Consider the following 13847-nt stretch of genomic DNA (forward strand, 5'->3'; position numbering starts at 1 on the left):
CCTTTTTCACCCCATTTTTTACTCCATTTTTGCCAAAATTCCATTTTTCTCTCCCCCATTTTGGGGCCAATTCACACAATTTTTACATTTTCTTATAAATCTGCTTTTCTACCATTAAAAAAACCCTTTTCTGTTCAAAGTTTCCAATTTTAGTTTTTGACCAAAATCCCACTTTTTCACCCCATTTTTTTCCCCCATTTTTCCCAAAATTCCGTTTTTCTCTCCCCCATTTTGGGTCAAATTCCCCCAATTTTGCCTTTTTCTCATCCCAAATCCCTTCCCCTTTTTCACCCCCTTTTTTCCTCTCCACAAAACTTCAACTTTTTTACACCATTCCCATTTTTAACCAAAATCCCCCTTTTTCACCCCATTTTTTCCCCCATTTTTCCCCCATTTTTTCCCCCATTTTTCCCAAAATTCCGTTTTTCTCTCCCCCATTTTGGGGCAAATTCCCCCAATTTTGGGTTTTTCTCATCCCAAATCTCTTCCCCTTTTTCACCCCCTTTTTTCCTCTCCACGAAATTTCATCTTTTTTACACCATTCCCATTTTTAACCAAAATCCCCCTTTTTCACCCCATTTTTTCCCCCCATTTTTCCCAAAATTCCGTTTTTCTCTCCCCCATTTTGGGTCAAATTCCCCCAATTTTGCCATTTTCTCATCCCAAATCTCTTCCCCTTTTTCACCCCCTTTTTTCCTCTCCACGAAACTTCAACTTTTTTACACCATTCCCACTTTTAACCAAAATCCCCCTTTTTCACCCCATTTTTTCCCCCATTTTTGCCAAAATTCCATTTTTCTCTCTGCCATTTTGGGTCAAATTCACACAATTTTTACATTTTCTTATAAATGTGCTTTTCTACCATTAAAAAAACCCTTTTCTGTTCAAAGTTCCCAATTTTAGTTTTTGACCAAAATCCCCCTTTTTCACCCCATTTTTTCCTCCATTTTTGCCAAAATTCCATTTTTCTCTCTGCCATTTTGGGGAAAATTCACACAATTTTTACATTTTCTTATAAATCTGCTTTTCTACCATTAAAAAAACCCTTTTCTGTTCAAAGTTCCCAATTTTAGTTTTTGACCAAAATCCCCCTTTTTTCCCCCATTTTTTCCCCCATTTTTCCTCCATTTTTTCCCCCATTTTTCCCCAAATTCCGTTTTTCTCTCCCCCATTTTGGGGCAAATTCCCCCAATTTTGGGTTTTTCAGATCCCAAATCTCTTCCCCTTTTTCACCCCCTTTTTTCCTCTCCACGAAACTTCAACTTTTTTACACCATTCCCATTTTTAACCAAAATCCCCCTTTTTCACCCCAGTTTTTCCCCCACTTTTTTCCCCCATTTTTGCCAAAATTCCGTTTTTCTCTCCCCCATTTTGGGTCAAATTCCCCCAGTTTTGGGTTTTTCTCATCCCAAATCTCTTCCCCTTTTTCACCCCCTTTTTTCCTCTCCACGAAACTTCAACTTTTTTACACCATTCCCATTTTTAACCAAAATCCCCCTTTTTCACCCCAGTTTTTCCCCCACTTTTTTCCCCCATTTTTGCCAAAATTCCGTTTTTCTCTCCCCCATTTTGGGTCAAATTCACACAATTTTTACATTTTCTCATCCCAAATCTCTTCCCCTTTTTCACCCCCTTTTTTCCTCTCCACAAAACTTCAACTTTTTTACACCATTCCCATTTTTAACCAAAATCCCCCTTTTTCACCCCATTTTTCCCCCCATTTTTCCCAAAATTCCATTTTTCTCTCCCCCATTTTGGGTCAAATTCCCCCAATTTTGGGTTTTTTTGATCCCAAATCTTTTCCCCCACAAAATCCCTTTTTTACCTTGCGCGGATTTCAACGCCTTCCTGGGTTTCTAGAACCTTCTGTGGGGGCTTCTATTGGATTCTATGGGGTTCTATTGGGTTCTATGGGGTTCTAGAAGCTTCTATGGGGTTTTTATGGGGTTTTTTATGGGGTTTTATGGGGTTTTTTGGGTTCTTATGGGGTCCTATGGGGTTTTATGGGGTTTTATGGGGTTTTATGGGGTTTTTTGGGTTTTTATGGGATTTTATGGGGTTCTATGGGGTTCTATTGGGTTCTATGGGGTTCTAGAAGGTTCTATGGGGTTTTTATGGGGTTTTATGGGGTCTTATGGGATCCTATGGGGTTTTATGGGGTCCTTATGGGGTCTTATGGGGTTTTATGGGATTCTATGGGGTCTTATGGGGTTTTATGGGGTTCTATGGGGTTCTATGGGGTTCTAGAAGCTTCTATGGGGTTTTATGGGGTTTTTTATGGGGTCTTACGGGGTTTTATGGGGTTCTATGGGGTTCTATGGGGTTCTAGAAGCTTCTATGGGGTTTTATGGGGTCTTATGGGGTCTTATGAGGTTTTATGGGGTTCTGTTGACTTCTATGGGGTTCTAGAAGCTTCCATGGGGTTTTATGGGGTTTTTTATGGGGTTTTATGGGGTCTTATGGGGTCTTATGGGGTCTTATGGGGTTCTATGGGGTTTTATGGGGTCTTATGGGATCCTATGGGGTTTTATGGGGTTTTATGGGGTTTTATGGGATTTAATGGGGTTCTATTGGGTTCTAGAAGCTTCTATGGGGTTTTTATGGGGTCTTATGGGGTCTTATGGGGTCTTATGGGGTTTTATGGGGTCTTATGGGGTCTTATGGGGTCTATGGGGTTTTATGGGATTCTATGGGATTCTATGGGGTTTTATGGGTCCTATGGGGTCTTATGGGATCCTATGGGGTCCTATGGGGTCTTGTGGGATCCCGTGACCTTTGACCTTTGCCCTTTGCCCCTTGCAGGAAGCAGGAGGAGCGGGTGAGACGAGTGAGGAAGAAACTGGAAGAAGCTCTGCTGGCCGGCGACCCGGCGGGGTCAAGGGGTCAAGACGAGTGACCTTTGACCTCTGACCCCGTGATGGAGGTCACCGGGGTCAAAGGTCAACGTTTGGGGTGGGGGGAAAATGCACTTTTTTGGGGGGGGGGGGTTGAAAAATGCTGATTTTTGGGGGGCAGCGAAGCGATGCTTGGAGTCTGAGTGTGGTTTCTTGGGGTCAAAGGTCACCGTTGGGGTCAGGGGTCGTGGGTTCGGGGGTCAAAGGTCGTCGGTTTGGGGGCGGAGGGCCCATATGTGGGGTCAAAGGTCATCATTTTGGGGGTCACAGGTCAATGATGGGGTCGAAGGTTGTGATATTGGGGGCAAAGTTCCCATATTTGGGGTCAAAGGTCGTGGGTTGGGGGTCAAAGGTCAACACTGGGGGTCAAAGGTCGACGTTTTGGAGTCCAAGGTCCCATATCCGGGGTCAAAGGTCACAGATTTGGGGTCAAAGGTCCTCAGTTTGGGGTCAAAGTTCACAGATTGGGGTCGAAGGTTGTGATATTGGGGGCAAAGGTCCCGTATTTGGGGTCAAAGGTCACCGTTGGGGTCAGAGGTCGTGGGTTGGGGGGTCAAAGGTCGTCGGTTTGGGGGCGGAGGGCCCATATGTGGGGTCAAAGGTCATCATTTTGGGGGTCAAAGGTCAACACTGAGGTCAAAAGTTGTGGGTTGGGGTCGAAGGTCCCATATTTAGGGTCAAAGGTCATCGTTGGGGTCAAAGGTCGTGGGTTGGGGGGTCAAAGGTCGTCATTTTGGGGTCAGAGGTCTTGTGTTTGGGGTCAATGGTCCCATATCCGGGGTCAAAGGTCACAGATTTGGGGTCAAAGGTCCTCAGTTTGGGGTCAAAGTTCACAGATTGGGGTCGAAGGTTGTGATATTGGGGGCAAAGGTCCCATGTTTGGGGTCAAAGGTCGTGGGTTGGGGGTCAAAGGTCACCGTTGGGGTCAGAGGTCATGGGTTGGGGGTCAAAGGTCCCATATGTGGGGTCAAAGGTGCCATATTTGGGGTCAAAGGTCAACGTTGGGGGGTCAAAGGTTGTGGGTTGGGGTCGAAGGCGGTCGTTTGGGGGCAAAGGTCCCATGTTTGGGGTCAAAGGTCATCGTTGGGGGTCAAAGGTCAACACTGGGGGTCAAAGGTCGACGTATTGGAGTTGTAGGCCCCATATTCGGGGTCAAAGGTCACAGATTTGGGGTCAAAGTTCACAGATTGAGGGTCGAAGGTGGATTTGGAGGTCAAAGGTCAACTCTGGGGGTCAAAGGTCGTCTCTTTGGGGTCGAAGGTCAACGATGGGGGCCAAAGGTCAAAGATTGGAGGGTCAAAGGTCACAGATTGGGGACAAGGTGACAGATTGAAGGTCAAAGGTCAACGTTGGGGTCAAAGGTCGGGGGTCAAAGGTCGCCATTTTGAGGTCCAAGGTTCCACAGTTGGGGGTCAGAGGTCAACGATGGGGTCAAAGGTCGGGGGTCAAAGGTCGCCATTTTGGGGTCCAAAGTTCCACATTTGGGGTCAGAGGTCACGATTCGGGGGTCAAAGGTCAACATTGGGGTCAAAGGTCGTCATTATGGGGGCAAAAACACCCACATTTCGGGGTCAAAGGTCACAATTGGGGTCAGGCTCCGAATTTGGGGTCAAAGGTCACCAGCCTGGGACACATTCAGGTCTATGGGGGGTTGGGGTCAAAGGTCAACACATTGGGGGGTCAAAGGTCAACATTGGGGTCAAAGGTCGTCAGGTTGGGTGGGAAAGTCGTTATTCTGGGGGTCAAAGGTCAACATTTTGGGGTTCAAGTCCAAAATTTGGGGTCAAAGGTCACGGATTGGGGTCAAAGGTCGCCGTATTTGGGGTGGGGGTCGTCACCTGGGGGTCAAAGGTCAAGATTGAGGGTCAAAGGTCACATTTTGAGGGGTGAAAGGTCACAGGTCCGGCTCGCATGGACATTTTGGGGTCAGAGGTCACGGATTCGAGGTCAAAGGTCACGGATTACGGCAGCAAAGGATCCGGACGTGGGGTCAAAGGTCACCGATTCCGGCACCAAAGGTCAGATGGGGGTCAAAGGTCAACATTTTGGGAGGCAAAGGTCAACATTTGGGGTCGAAGGTCAACATTTGGGGGGTCAAAGGTCAAAATTTGGGGTCGAAGGCCAACATCTGAGGGGTCAAAGGTCAACATTTGGGGTCGGAGGTCAACAATTGGGGTCAAAGGTCAACATTTGGGGGTCAAAGGTCAACACTGGGGTCAAAGGTCAACATTTGGCTCGGAGGTCAACATTTGGGGTCAAAGGTCAACACTGGGGTCAAAGGTCAACAGTTGGGGTCAAAGGTCAACACTTGGAGGTCAGGGGTCACCAGACTGGGGTCAAAGGTCACCAATTTCGGGTCAATGACCCCCATTTCAGGGCTGCCCCATAGATTTTCCCACCCCATAGATTCTGTGGGGCTGCCCCATAGATTCCTCCACCCCACAGATTCTATGGGGCTGCCCCATAGATTTCTGTGCCCCATAGATTCTGTGGGGCTGCCCCATAGATTTGTCACCCCATAGATTCTATGGGGCTGCCCGATTTCTCCACCCCATAGATTCTATGGGGCTGCCCCATAGAATGTTTCACCCCATAGATTCTATGGGGCTGCCCCATAGATTCGCTCACCCCATCGATTCTATGGGGCTGCCCCATAGATTCCCCACCCCATTGATTCTATGGGGCTGCCCCATAGATTCCCCACCCCATAGATTCTATGGGGCTGCCCCATAGATTCCTGTGCCCCATAGATTCTATGGGGCTGCCCCATAGATTCCTGTGCCCCATAGATTCTATGGGGCTGCCCCATAGATTCTCCCACCCCATAGATTCTATGGGGCTGCCCCATAGATTCCTGTGCCCCATAGATTCTGTGGGGCTGCCCCATAGATTCCCTCACCCCATAGATTCTATGGGGCTGCCCCATAGATTTTCCACCCCGTAGATTCTATGGGGCTGCCCCATAGATTTCTGTGCCCCATAGATTCTATGGGGCTGCCCCATAGATTGTTTCACCCCACAGATTCTATGGGGCTGCCCCATCGATTTCTGTGCCCCATAGATTCTATGGGGCTGCCCCATAGATTGTTTCACCCCACAGATTCTATGGGGCTGCCCCATAGATTTCTGTGCCCCATAGATTCTATGGGGCTGCCCCATAGATTCCCCACCCCATAGATTCTATGGGGCTGCCCCATAGATTCCCCACCCCATAGAATCTATGGGGCTGCCCCATAGATTCCTCTGCCCCATAGATTCTGTGGGGCTGCCCCATAGATTCCTTTGCCCCATAGATTCTATGGGGCTGCCCCATAGATTCCCCCACCCCATAGATTCTCTGGGGCTGCCCCATAGATTCCCCCGCCCCATAGATTCTATGGGGCTGCCCCATAGATTCCCCACCCCATAGATTCTATGGGGCTGCCCCATAGATTCTCCCACCCCATAGATTCTATGGGGCTGCCCCATAGATTCTCCCACCCCATAGATTCTATGGGGCTGCCCCATAGATTCCCCACCCCATAGATTCTATGGGGCTGCCCCATAGATTTTTCCACCCCATAGATTCTATGGGGCTTCCCCATAGATTCCCCACCCCATCGATTCTATGGGGCTGCCCCATAGATTCCCCACCCCATAGATTCTATGGGGCTTCCCCATAGATTCCGTTGCCCCATAGATTCTATGGGGCTGCCCCATAGATTCCCCACCCCATAGATTCTATGGGTCTGCCCCATAGATTCCCCACCCCATAGATTCTATGGGGCTGCCCCATAGATTCTCGACCCCATAGATTCTATGGGGCTGCCCCATAGATTCGCTCAACCCATCAATTCTATGGGGCTGCCCCATAGATTCCTGTGCCCCATAGATTCTCCCACCCCATAGATTCTATGTGGCTGCCCCATAGATTTCTGTGCCCCACAGATTCTGTGGGGCTGCCCCATAGATTTGTCACCCCATAGATTCTATGGGGCTGCCCCATAGATTCCCCCACCCCATAGATTCTATGGGGCTGCCCCATAGATTCCCCCACCCCATAGATTCTATGGGGCTGCCCCATAGATTCCCCCGCCCCATAGATTCTATGGGGCTGCCCCATGGATTCTCCACCCCATAGATTCTATGGGGCTGCCCCATAGATTTGTCACCCCATAGACTCTATGGGGCTGCCCCATAGATTCCCCCACCCCACAGATTCTATGGGGCTGCCCCATAGATTTCTCCCCCCATAAAGTCTATGGGGCTGCCCCATAGATTCCGTTGCCCCATAGATTCTATGGGGCTGCCCCATAGATTCCCCCGCCCCATAGATTCTATGGGGCTGCCCATAGATTCCCCCACCCCATAGATTCTATGGGGCTGCCCCATAGATTTGCCCACACCATAGATTCTATGGGGCTGCCCCATAGATTTCTCCACCCCATAGATTCTATGGGGCTGCCCCATAGATTCCCCCACCCCATAGGTTCTATGGGGCTGCCCCATAGATTCCTCACCCCATAGATTCTGTGGGCCTGCCCCATAGATTCTCGACTCGATAGATTCTATGGGGCTGCCCCATAGATTCCCCACACCATATATTCTATGGGGCTCCCCATAGATTTCCCCACCCCGTAGATTTTATGGGGCTGCCCCATAGATTCCCCGGCCCCATAGATTCTATGGGGCTGCCCCATAGATTCCTGTGCCCCATAGATTCTATGGGGCTGCCCCATAGATTCCCCACCCCACAGATTCTATGGGGCTGCCCCATAGATTCCCCACCCCATAGATTCTATGGGGCTGCCCCATAGATTCCCCCATCCCATAGATTCTATGGGGCTGCCCCATAGATTCCCCCGCCCCATAGATTCTATGGGGCTGCCCCATAGATTCCCCCACCCCATAGATTCTATGGGGCTGCCCCATAGATTCCCCCGCCCCATAGATTCTATGGGGCTGCCCCATAGATTCCCCCACCCCAAAGATTCTATGGGGCTGCCCCATAGATTTCTGTGCCCCATAGATTCTATGGGGCTGCCCCATAGATTCCTGTGCCCCATAGATTCCGTGGGGCTGCCCCATAGATTCCCCACCCCATAGATTCCATGGGGCTGCCCCATAGATTTGTCACCCCATAGATTCTATGGGGCTGTCCCAAAGATTCCCCACCCCATAAAATCTATGGGGCTGCCCCATAGATTTCTGTGTCCCATAGATTCTGTGGTGCTGCCCCATAGAATCTACGGGGTGACAAATCTATGGGGCAGCCCCATAGAATCTATGGAGCACAGGAATCTATGGGGCAGCCCCATAGAATCCATGGGGTGGAGAAATCTATGGGGCAGCCCCACAGAATCTATGGGGTGACAAATCTATGGGGCAGCCCCATAGAATCTATGGGGTGGGGAATCTATGGGGCAGCCCCATAGAATCGATGGGGAGGGGGAATCTATGGGGCAGCCCCATAGAATCTATGGGGTGGGGAATCTATGGGGCAGCCCCATAGAATCTATGGGGTGGGGGAATCTATGGGGCAGCCCCATAGAATCTATGGGGCAAAGGAATCTATGGGGCAGCCCCATAGAATCTATGGGGTGGGGAATCTATGGGGCAGCCCCATAGAATCTATGGGGTGGGGGAAAATCTATGGGGCAGCCCCATAGAATCTATGGGGTGGAGAAATCTATGGGGCAGCCCCATAGAATCTTGGGGTGGGGAATCTATGGGGCAGCCCCATAGAATCTATGGGGTGGGGGAATCTATGGGGCAGCCCCATAGAATCTATGGGGTGGAGAAATCTATGGGGCAGCCCCACAGAATCTATGGGGCACAGGAATCTATGGGGCTGCCCCATAGAATCTATGGGTTCGAGAATCTATGGGGCAGCCCCATAGAATCTATGGGGCACCGAAATCTATGGGGCAGCCCCATAGAATCTATGGGGTGGAGAAATCTATGGGGCAGCCCCATAGAATCTGTGGGGTGGAGAATCTATGGGGCAGCCCCACAGAATCTATGGGGCACAGGAATCTATGGGGCAGCCCCATAGAATCTATGGGGTGGGGGAATCTATGGGGCAGCCCCATAGAATCTATGGGGTGGGAGAATCTATGGGGCAGCCCCATAGAATCTGTGGGGTCGGGGAATCTATGGGGCAGCCCCATAGAATTTATGGGGTGTGGAATCTATGGGGCAGCCCCATAGAATCTATGGGGTGGGGGAATCTATGGGGCAGCCCCATAGAATCTATGGGGCACAGAAATCTATGGGGCAGCCCCATAGAATCTATGGGGTGGGGGAAAATCTATGGGGCAGCCCCATAGAATCTATGGGGTGGAGAAATCTATGGGGCAGCCCCATAGAATCTTGGGGTGGGGAATCTATGGGGCAGCCCCATAGAATCTATGGGGTGGAGAAATCTATGGGGCAGCCCCATAGAATCTGTGGGGCGGGGGAATCTATGGGGCAGCCCCATAGAATCTATGGGGTCGGTGAATCTATGGGGCAGCCCCATAGAATCTATGGGGCACAGGAATCTATGGGGCAGCCCCATAGAATCTGTGGGGTGGGAAAATCTATGGGGCAGCCCCATAGAATCTATGGGGCACAGAAATCTATGGGGCAGCCCCATAGAATCATGAAAACCTCATTAAAATCGATTGTGATTAATGAAATTAACGGCAGATGGAGGCAAAAACCCGGGAAATATTAATTGCAGTCATTTACATATTATTAATGAACCTAATTAATTAGGAATGAATGGTAATTAAGAATTAATTGGCGTAATTCCGGGTTTTTATTCCTATTATTAATGGTGTCATAACGGCGCTGTCCGGAAATTCCCGATCGTCTCCGAACAGCTCCGAAGTAAAGCGATTTTTTCCGATCGCCGTCTTGCCGACCGGAAGCGCTCCGAAGAGACCGGAAGTAGTCAGAACCGCCGCACGAAGTGAGCCGAAAGGACACGAAGGGGTTTCATAACACCGAAGGCTCAGCGAAGATTTCCGAATTGAGCCGAATGCTTCCGAAAGGAGGCGAAGCGTCCCGATCTGTTCCCGAAGCGTTCCGAGAACACCGGAAGTGCTCCGAAATACTCGCAGCTGACCCGAAGTATTCCGAAGTTTTCCGAAGGAACAGGAAGTGCTCGAAACAGTTCCGAATTGCTCCGAACAGTTCCGAAGTCTTCCGATGTGCTCCGAAGTGACCGGAAGTGCTCCTTAGAGACCGGAAATGCTCCGAAGAGTTCCGAAATGATCCGAATCACTATGAAGTCCCCGGATGTCTTCCGAAATGACCGGAAGTGCCTCCAGATTATACCGAAGTGAGCCGAACAAATCCGAAAAGACCGGAAGTGCTCGAAAACCCACCGGAAATGCATCGAAAAGATCGGAACTGAACCGAGGTATTCCGAAAAGACCGGAAGTGCTATGCAGGGACCGGAAGTACTCCGAAGAGTTCCGAAGTGATCCGAATCGCTCTGAAGTCCCCGGATGTCTTCCGAAATGACCGGAAGTGCCTCCAGATGATAACGAAGTGAGCCGAACAAATCCGAAAAGACCGGAAGTGCCCCAAAGCCCACCGGAAATGCATCCAAATGATCGGAACTGAGCCGAGGTATTCCGAAAAGACCGGAAGTGCTACTTAGTGACCGGAAGTACTCCGAAAAGTTCCGAAGTGATCCGAATCGGTCTAAAGTCCCCGGATGTCTTCCGAAATGACCGGAAGTGCCTCCAGATGATACCGAAGTGAGCCGAACAAATCCGAAACGACCGGAAGTGCCCGAAAACCCACCGGAAGTGCATCGAAATGATCGGAACTGACCCGAGTAATTCCGAAGAGACCGGAAGGGCATCGTAGGAACCGAAAGTGCTCCGAAAAGTTCCGAAGTTATCCGAATCGCTCCGAAGTCCCCGGATGTGTCCCGAAATGACCGGAAGTGCCGCGAAACCTCCACGAAAGTTTCCGAAAAGAGCCGAAGTGCCCTGACGTTCCCTTAAGAAACCCGAATAGCTCCGAAGCCACCGGAAGTGTTGCGATCTCCCTCCGAAGTTCTCCGGAAGGACCGGAAGTAGTTCGAAGTCACCGGAAATGCTCCTGTGAGACCCAAATTGTTCCGAATATCCCCGAAGTTGCGGGATTTGTTTCAAAAGTTCCCCAAAACTTTTCCGGAGAGATCAGAAATGATTCGAAGCGTTTCGAAATGCCCGGATGTCAGCCGAAAGGACCGGAAGTTCCGCCATCTTTCCTCTTGAAAGGCTTCGAGCGGACCGGAAGTGCCTCAATTAAGACCTCTTCCACCCCCTCCCCCCCCCCCCAAACCGGATTATCCCGAAGTGACCGGAAGCGCTGTGAGCCGCACCCGAAGATTCCCGAAGTTCTCCGAAGACACCGCAAGTACCTCCAGCCTCCCCCTCACCCGCTCCAACGCGTTTAAGAACGTCTCCGAATTGGCACGAAGCGTCTGAAAATGCCCGCATGTGATCCGAAACGACCGCAAGTGCCGCCATCTTTCCTCTCGAATGGCTGCGAGCGAGCTGGAACTGCCGCCATCTCGTTTCTCGCCCTGCTTCGAACGGACCGGAAGTGCCGCCATCTTCCCTGCAGGGTTGTTTTGTGAAGACCGGAAGTGCCGCCATCTTTCCTTTTGAGTCTCTCTGTACGGACGCAAAGTGCCGCCATCTTTCCTCTCGAATCGCATTGTACGGACCGGATGTGCCGCCATCTTTTCTCCTGAACAGCTGCGACGGGAACGGATGTGCCGCCATTTTTTCCTGTGACTGGAAATGCCCCAATTAAAACCCCATTTCCGCCCCAATTTCCGAAGAGCTCTGAGCCGCATCCGAACTTTCCCGAAGTTCTCCGAAGCCACCGGAAGTGCGCGCGAAACGGCGGCCGAAAGTGAGCTCGCAGCGCGGCGGGCGCCGCTCGAAGCCGAATCCTCGGTAACGGTGGAGAAAACGACGGATTTTGGGCGGAAATGTGTAGAAAAAAAGGTCAAACGTTGTGCTGAGCGCGGCGGTTGTTCGCTGTGATGGGAGCCAAAGCGGCGGTTGTGTCGGTTGTGGAAATACGGATTGCAGTTGGGATTTCGGGGTGTAATGTGAATAAAAAAGGCGAATTCGGGCGCGCTTTGTGGGAAAGTGGTGATTTTTGGTGAAACGTGGTGGGAAAAGTGCGGTTTGGGGATGAATTTGAGGTAAAATTGGGGGTTTTTTTGTTTGGAAGGGGGAAAACGGCGGGAAAAGCTGGGGACAAAATGGCGGCTGGCGGGAAAACGAGTGGGGACAAAATGGCGGCTGGCGGGAAAACGAGTGGGGACAAAATGGTGGCTGGCGGGAAAACGGCTGGGAACAAAATGGCGGCTGGCGGGAAAATGGCTGGGAACAAAATGGCGGCTGGCGGGAAAACGGCTGGAGTCAAAATGGCGGCCGTGAGGACAATTCGGGGGAATAAAGGGGATTTTTGGTGAAACTGTGAGGAAAAATGGCGAAAACGGGGAATAAAATGTTGGAAAATCGGTGTTTTGGGGGTGAAACGTGAAGAAAAGCGGCGGTTTGGGGGAGAAAATGGGGGTTTGGGGGTTGAAATGGGCGGGAAAACAGAGGGGTTGGAGAGGAAACGGGAGGGAAAATGGGGAATTTTTGGCGCTTTTGGGTTTTTTTTGAGGGATTTGGGGAGATTTGAGGGATTTGGGGTTTTTTTCGAGGGATTTTTTTTTTTTTTAAGAGATTTTGGGTTTTTTAAGGGTTTTTTGGGGGGATTTTGGTTTCTTTTCTGGGGGCTTTGGGGTTTTTTGAGGGGAATTTGGGAAAATTCGAGGGATTTGGGTTTTTTTTAATGGGATTTTCGGGTTTTTTTTGACGGATTTTGGGGTTTTTAAGGGAATTTTAGGGTTTTTAAGGGAATTTTGGGCTTCTTTTTTGAGGGATTTTGAGAAATTTTTGGGATTAGGCTTTTTGAGTGGGGATTATAGGGTTTTTTTGAGGGATTTTGGGGCTTTTTAATGGGATTCGTGGTTTTTAAATGGGAGTTTAGGGTATTTTGAAAGGATTTTTGCTTTATTTTATGAAATTTTGGTTTTTTTGTGACAATTTTGGGTTTTTTTTGAGGGACATTGGGTTTTTTGGAGGGATTTTGGTTTTTTTTAGAATTTTAGGGATATTTGAGAGCATTTTAGGGGTTTTTTTTGAGTGATTTGAGGAAATTTGAGGGATTTTGGGGTATTTTGAGGAGTTCTTGTTTTTTTTAAGGGATTTTGGTTTTTTTTAGCAGTTTTTGGGGGGATTTTAGGGATTTTTGAGAGCATTTTAGGTTTTTTTGAGGGATTTGGAGAAATTTGGGGTTTTTTTGTGGGATTTTGGTTTTTTTTGTGGGATTTTGGTTTTTTTTGTGGGATTTTAGGCATTTTTTAGAGCATTTTAGGGTTTTTTTTGGAGGGATTTTGTGAAATTTGGGTTTTCTTGTTGGATTTTGGGTTTTTTTGTGGGATGTTAGGGATTTTTGAGAACATTTTAGGGTTTTTTTGAGGGATTTGGAGAAATTTGGGGTTTTCTTGTGGGATTTTGGGTTTTTTTGTGGGATTTTAGGGATTTTTGAGAGCATTTTAGGGTCTTTTTTGGGGGATTTGGAGAAATTTGGGGATTTTTGTGGGATTTTGGGTTTTTATGTGGGATTTTAGGAATTTTTGAGAGCATCTTAGGGTTTTTTTGAGGGATTTGGAGAAATTTGGTTTTTTTGTGGGATTTTGGGTTTTTTTGTGGGATTTTAGGGATTTTTGAGAGCATTTTAGGGGTTTTCTTTGAGGGATTTAGAGAAATTTGGGGTTTTCTTGTGGGATTTTGGGTTTTTTTGTGGGATTTGAGGGATTTTTGGGAGTATTTTAGGTTTTTTTGAGGGATTTGGAGAAATTTGGGGTTTTCTTGTGGGATTTTGGGTTTTTTGTGGGATTTTAGGGATTTTTGAGAGCAT

At 49.2% G+C, this 13847-nt stretch overlaps 1 protein-coding gene across 1 annotated transcript in view; it reads left to right on the forward strand.

Moving 5' to 3' along the window:
• The window catches only part of MBD2 (methyl-CpG binding domain protein 2), a 32337-nt gene extending 19781 nt beyond the window's left edge, over positions 1–12556 (forward strand). The window contains exons 6-7 of the mRNA XM_090131520.1: positions 2803–4912; positions 9740–12556. Coding sequence (XP_089987646.1) covers positions 2803–2896 — 94 coding nt within the window. The 3' untranslated portion in view covers positions 2897–4912; positions 9740–12556. The remainder of the gene's footprint in view (positions 1–2802; positions 4913–9739) is intronic.
• Positions 12557–13847: the final 1291 nt, after the last annotated feature.

This window comes from Phasianus colchicus, chromosome Z, assembly GCF_987193195.1.
Source record: "Phasianus colchicus chromosome Z, bPhaCol1.hap1.1, whole genome shotgun sequence".
Taxonomy (NCBI): domain Eukaryota; kingdom Metazoa; phylum Chordata; class Aves; order Galliformes; family Phasianidae; genus Phasianus; species Phasianus colchicus.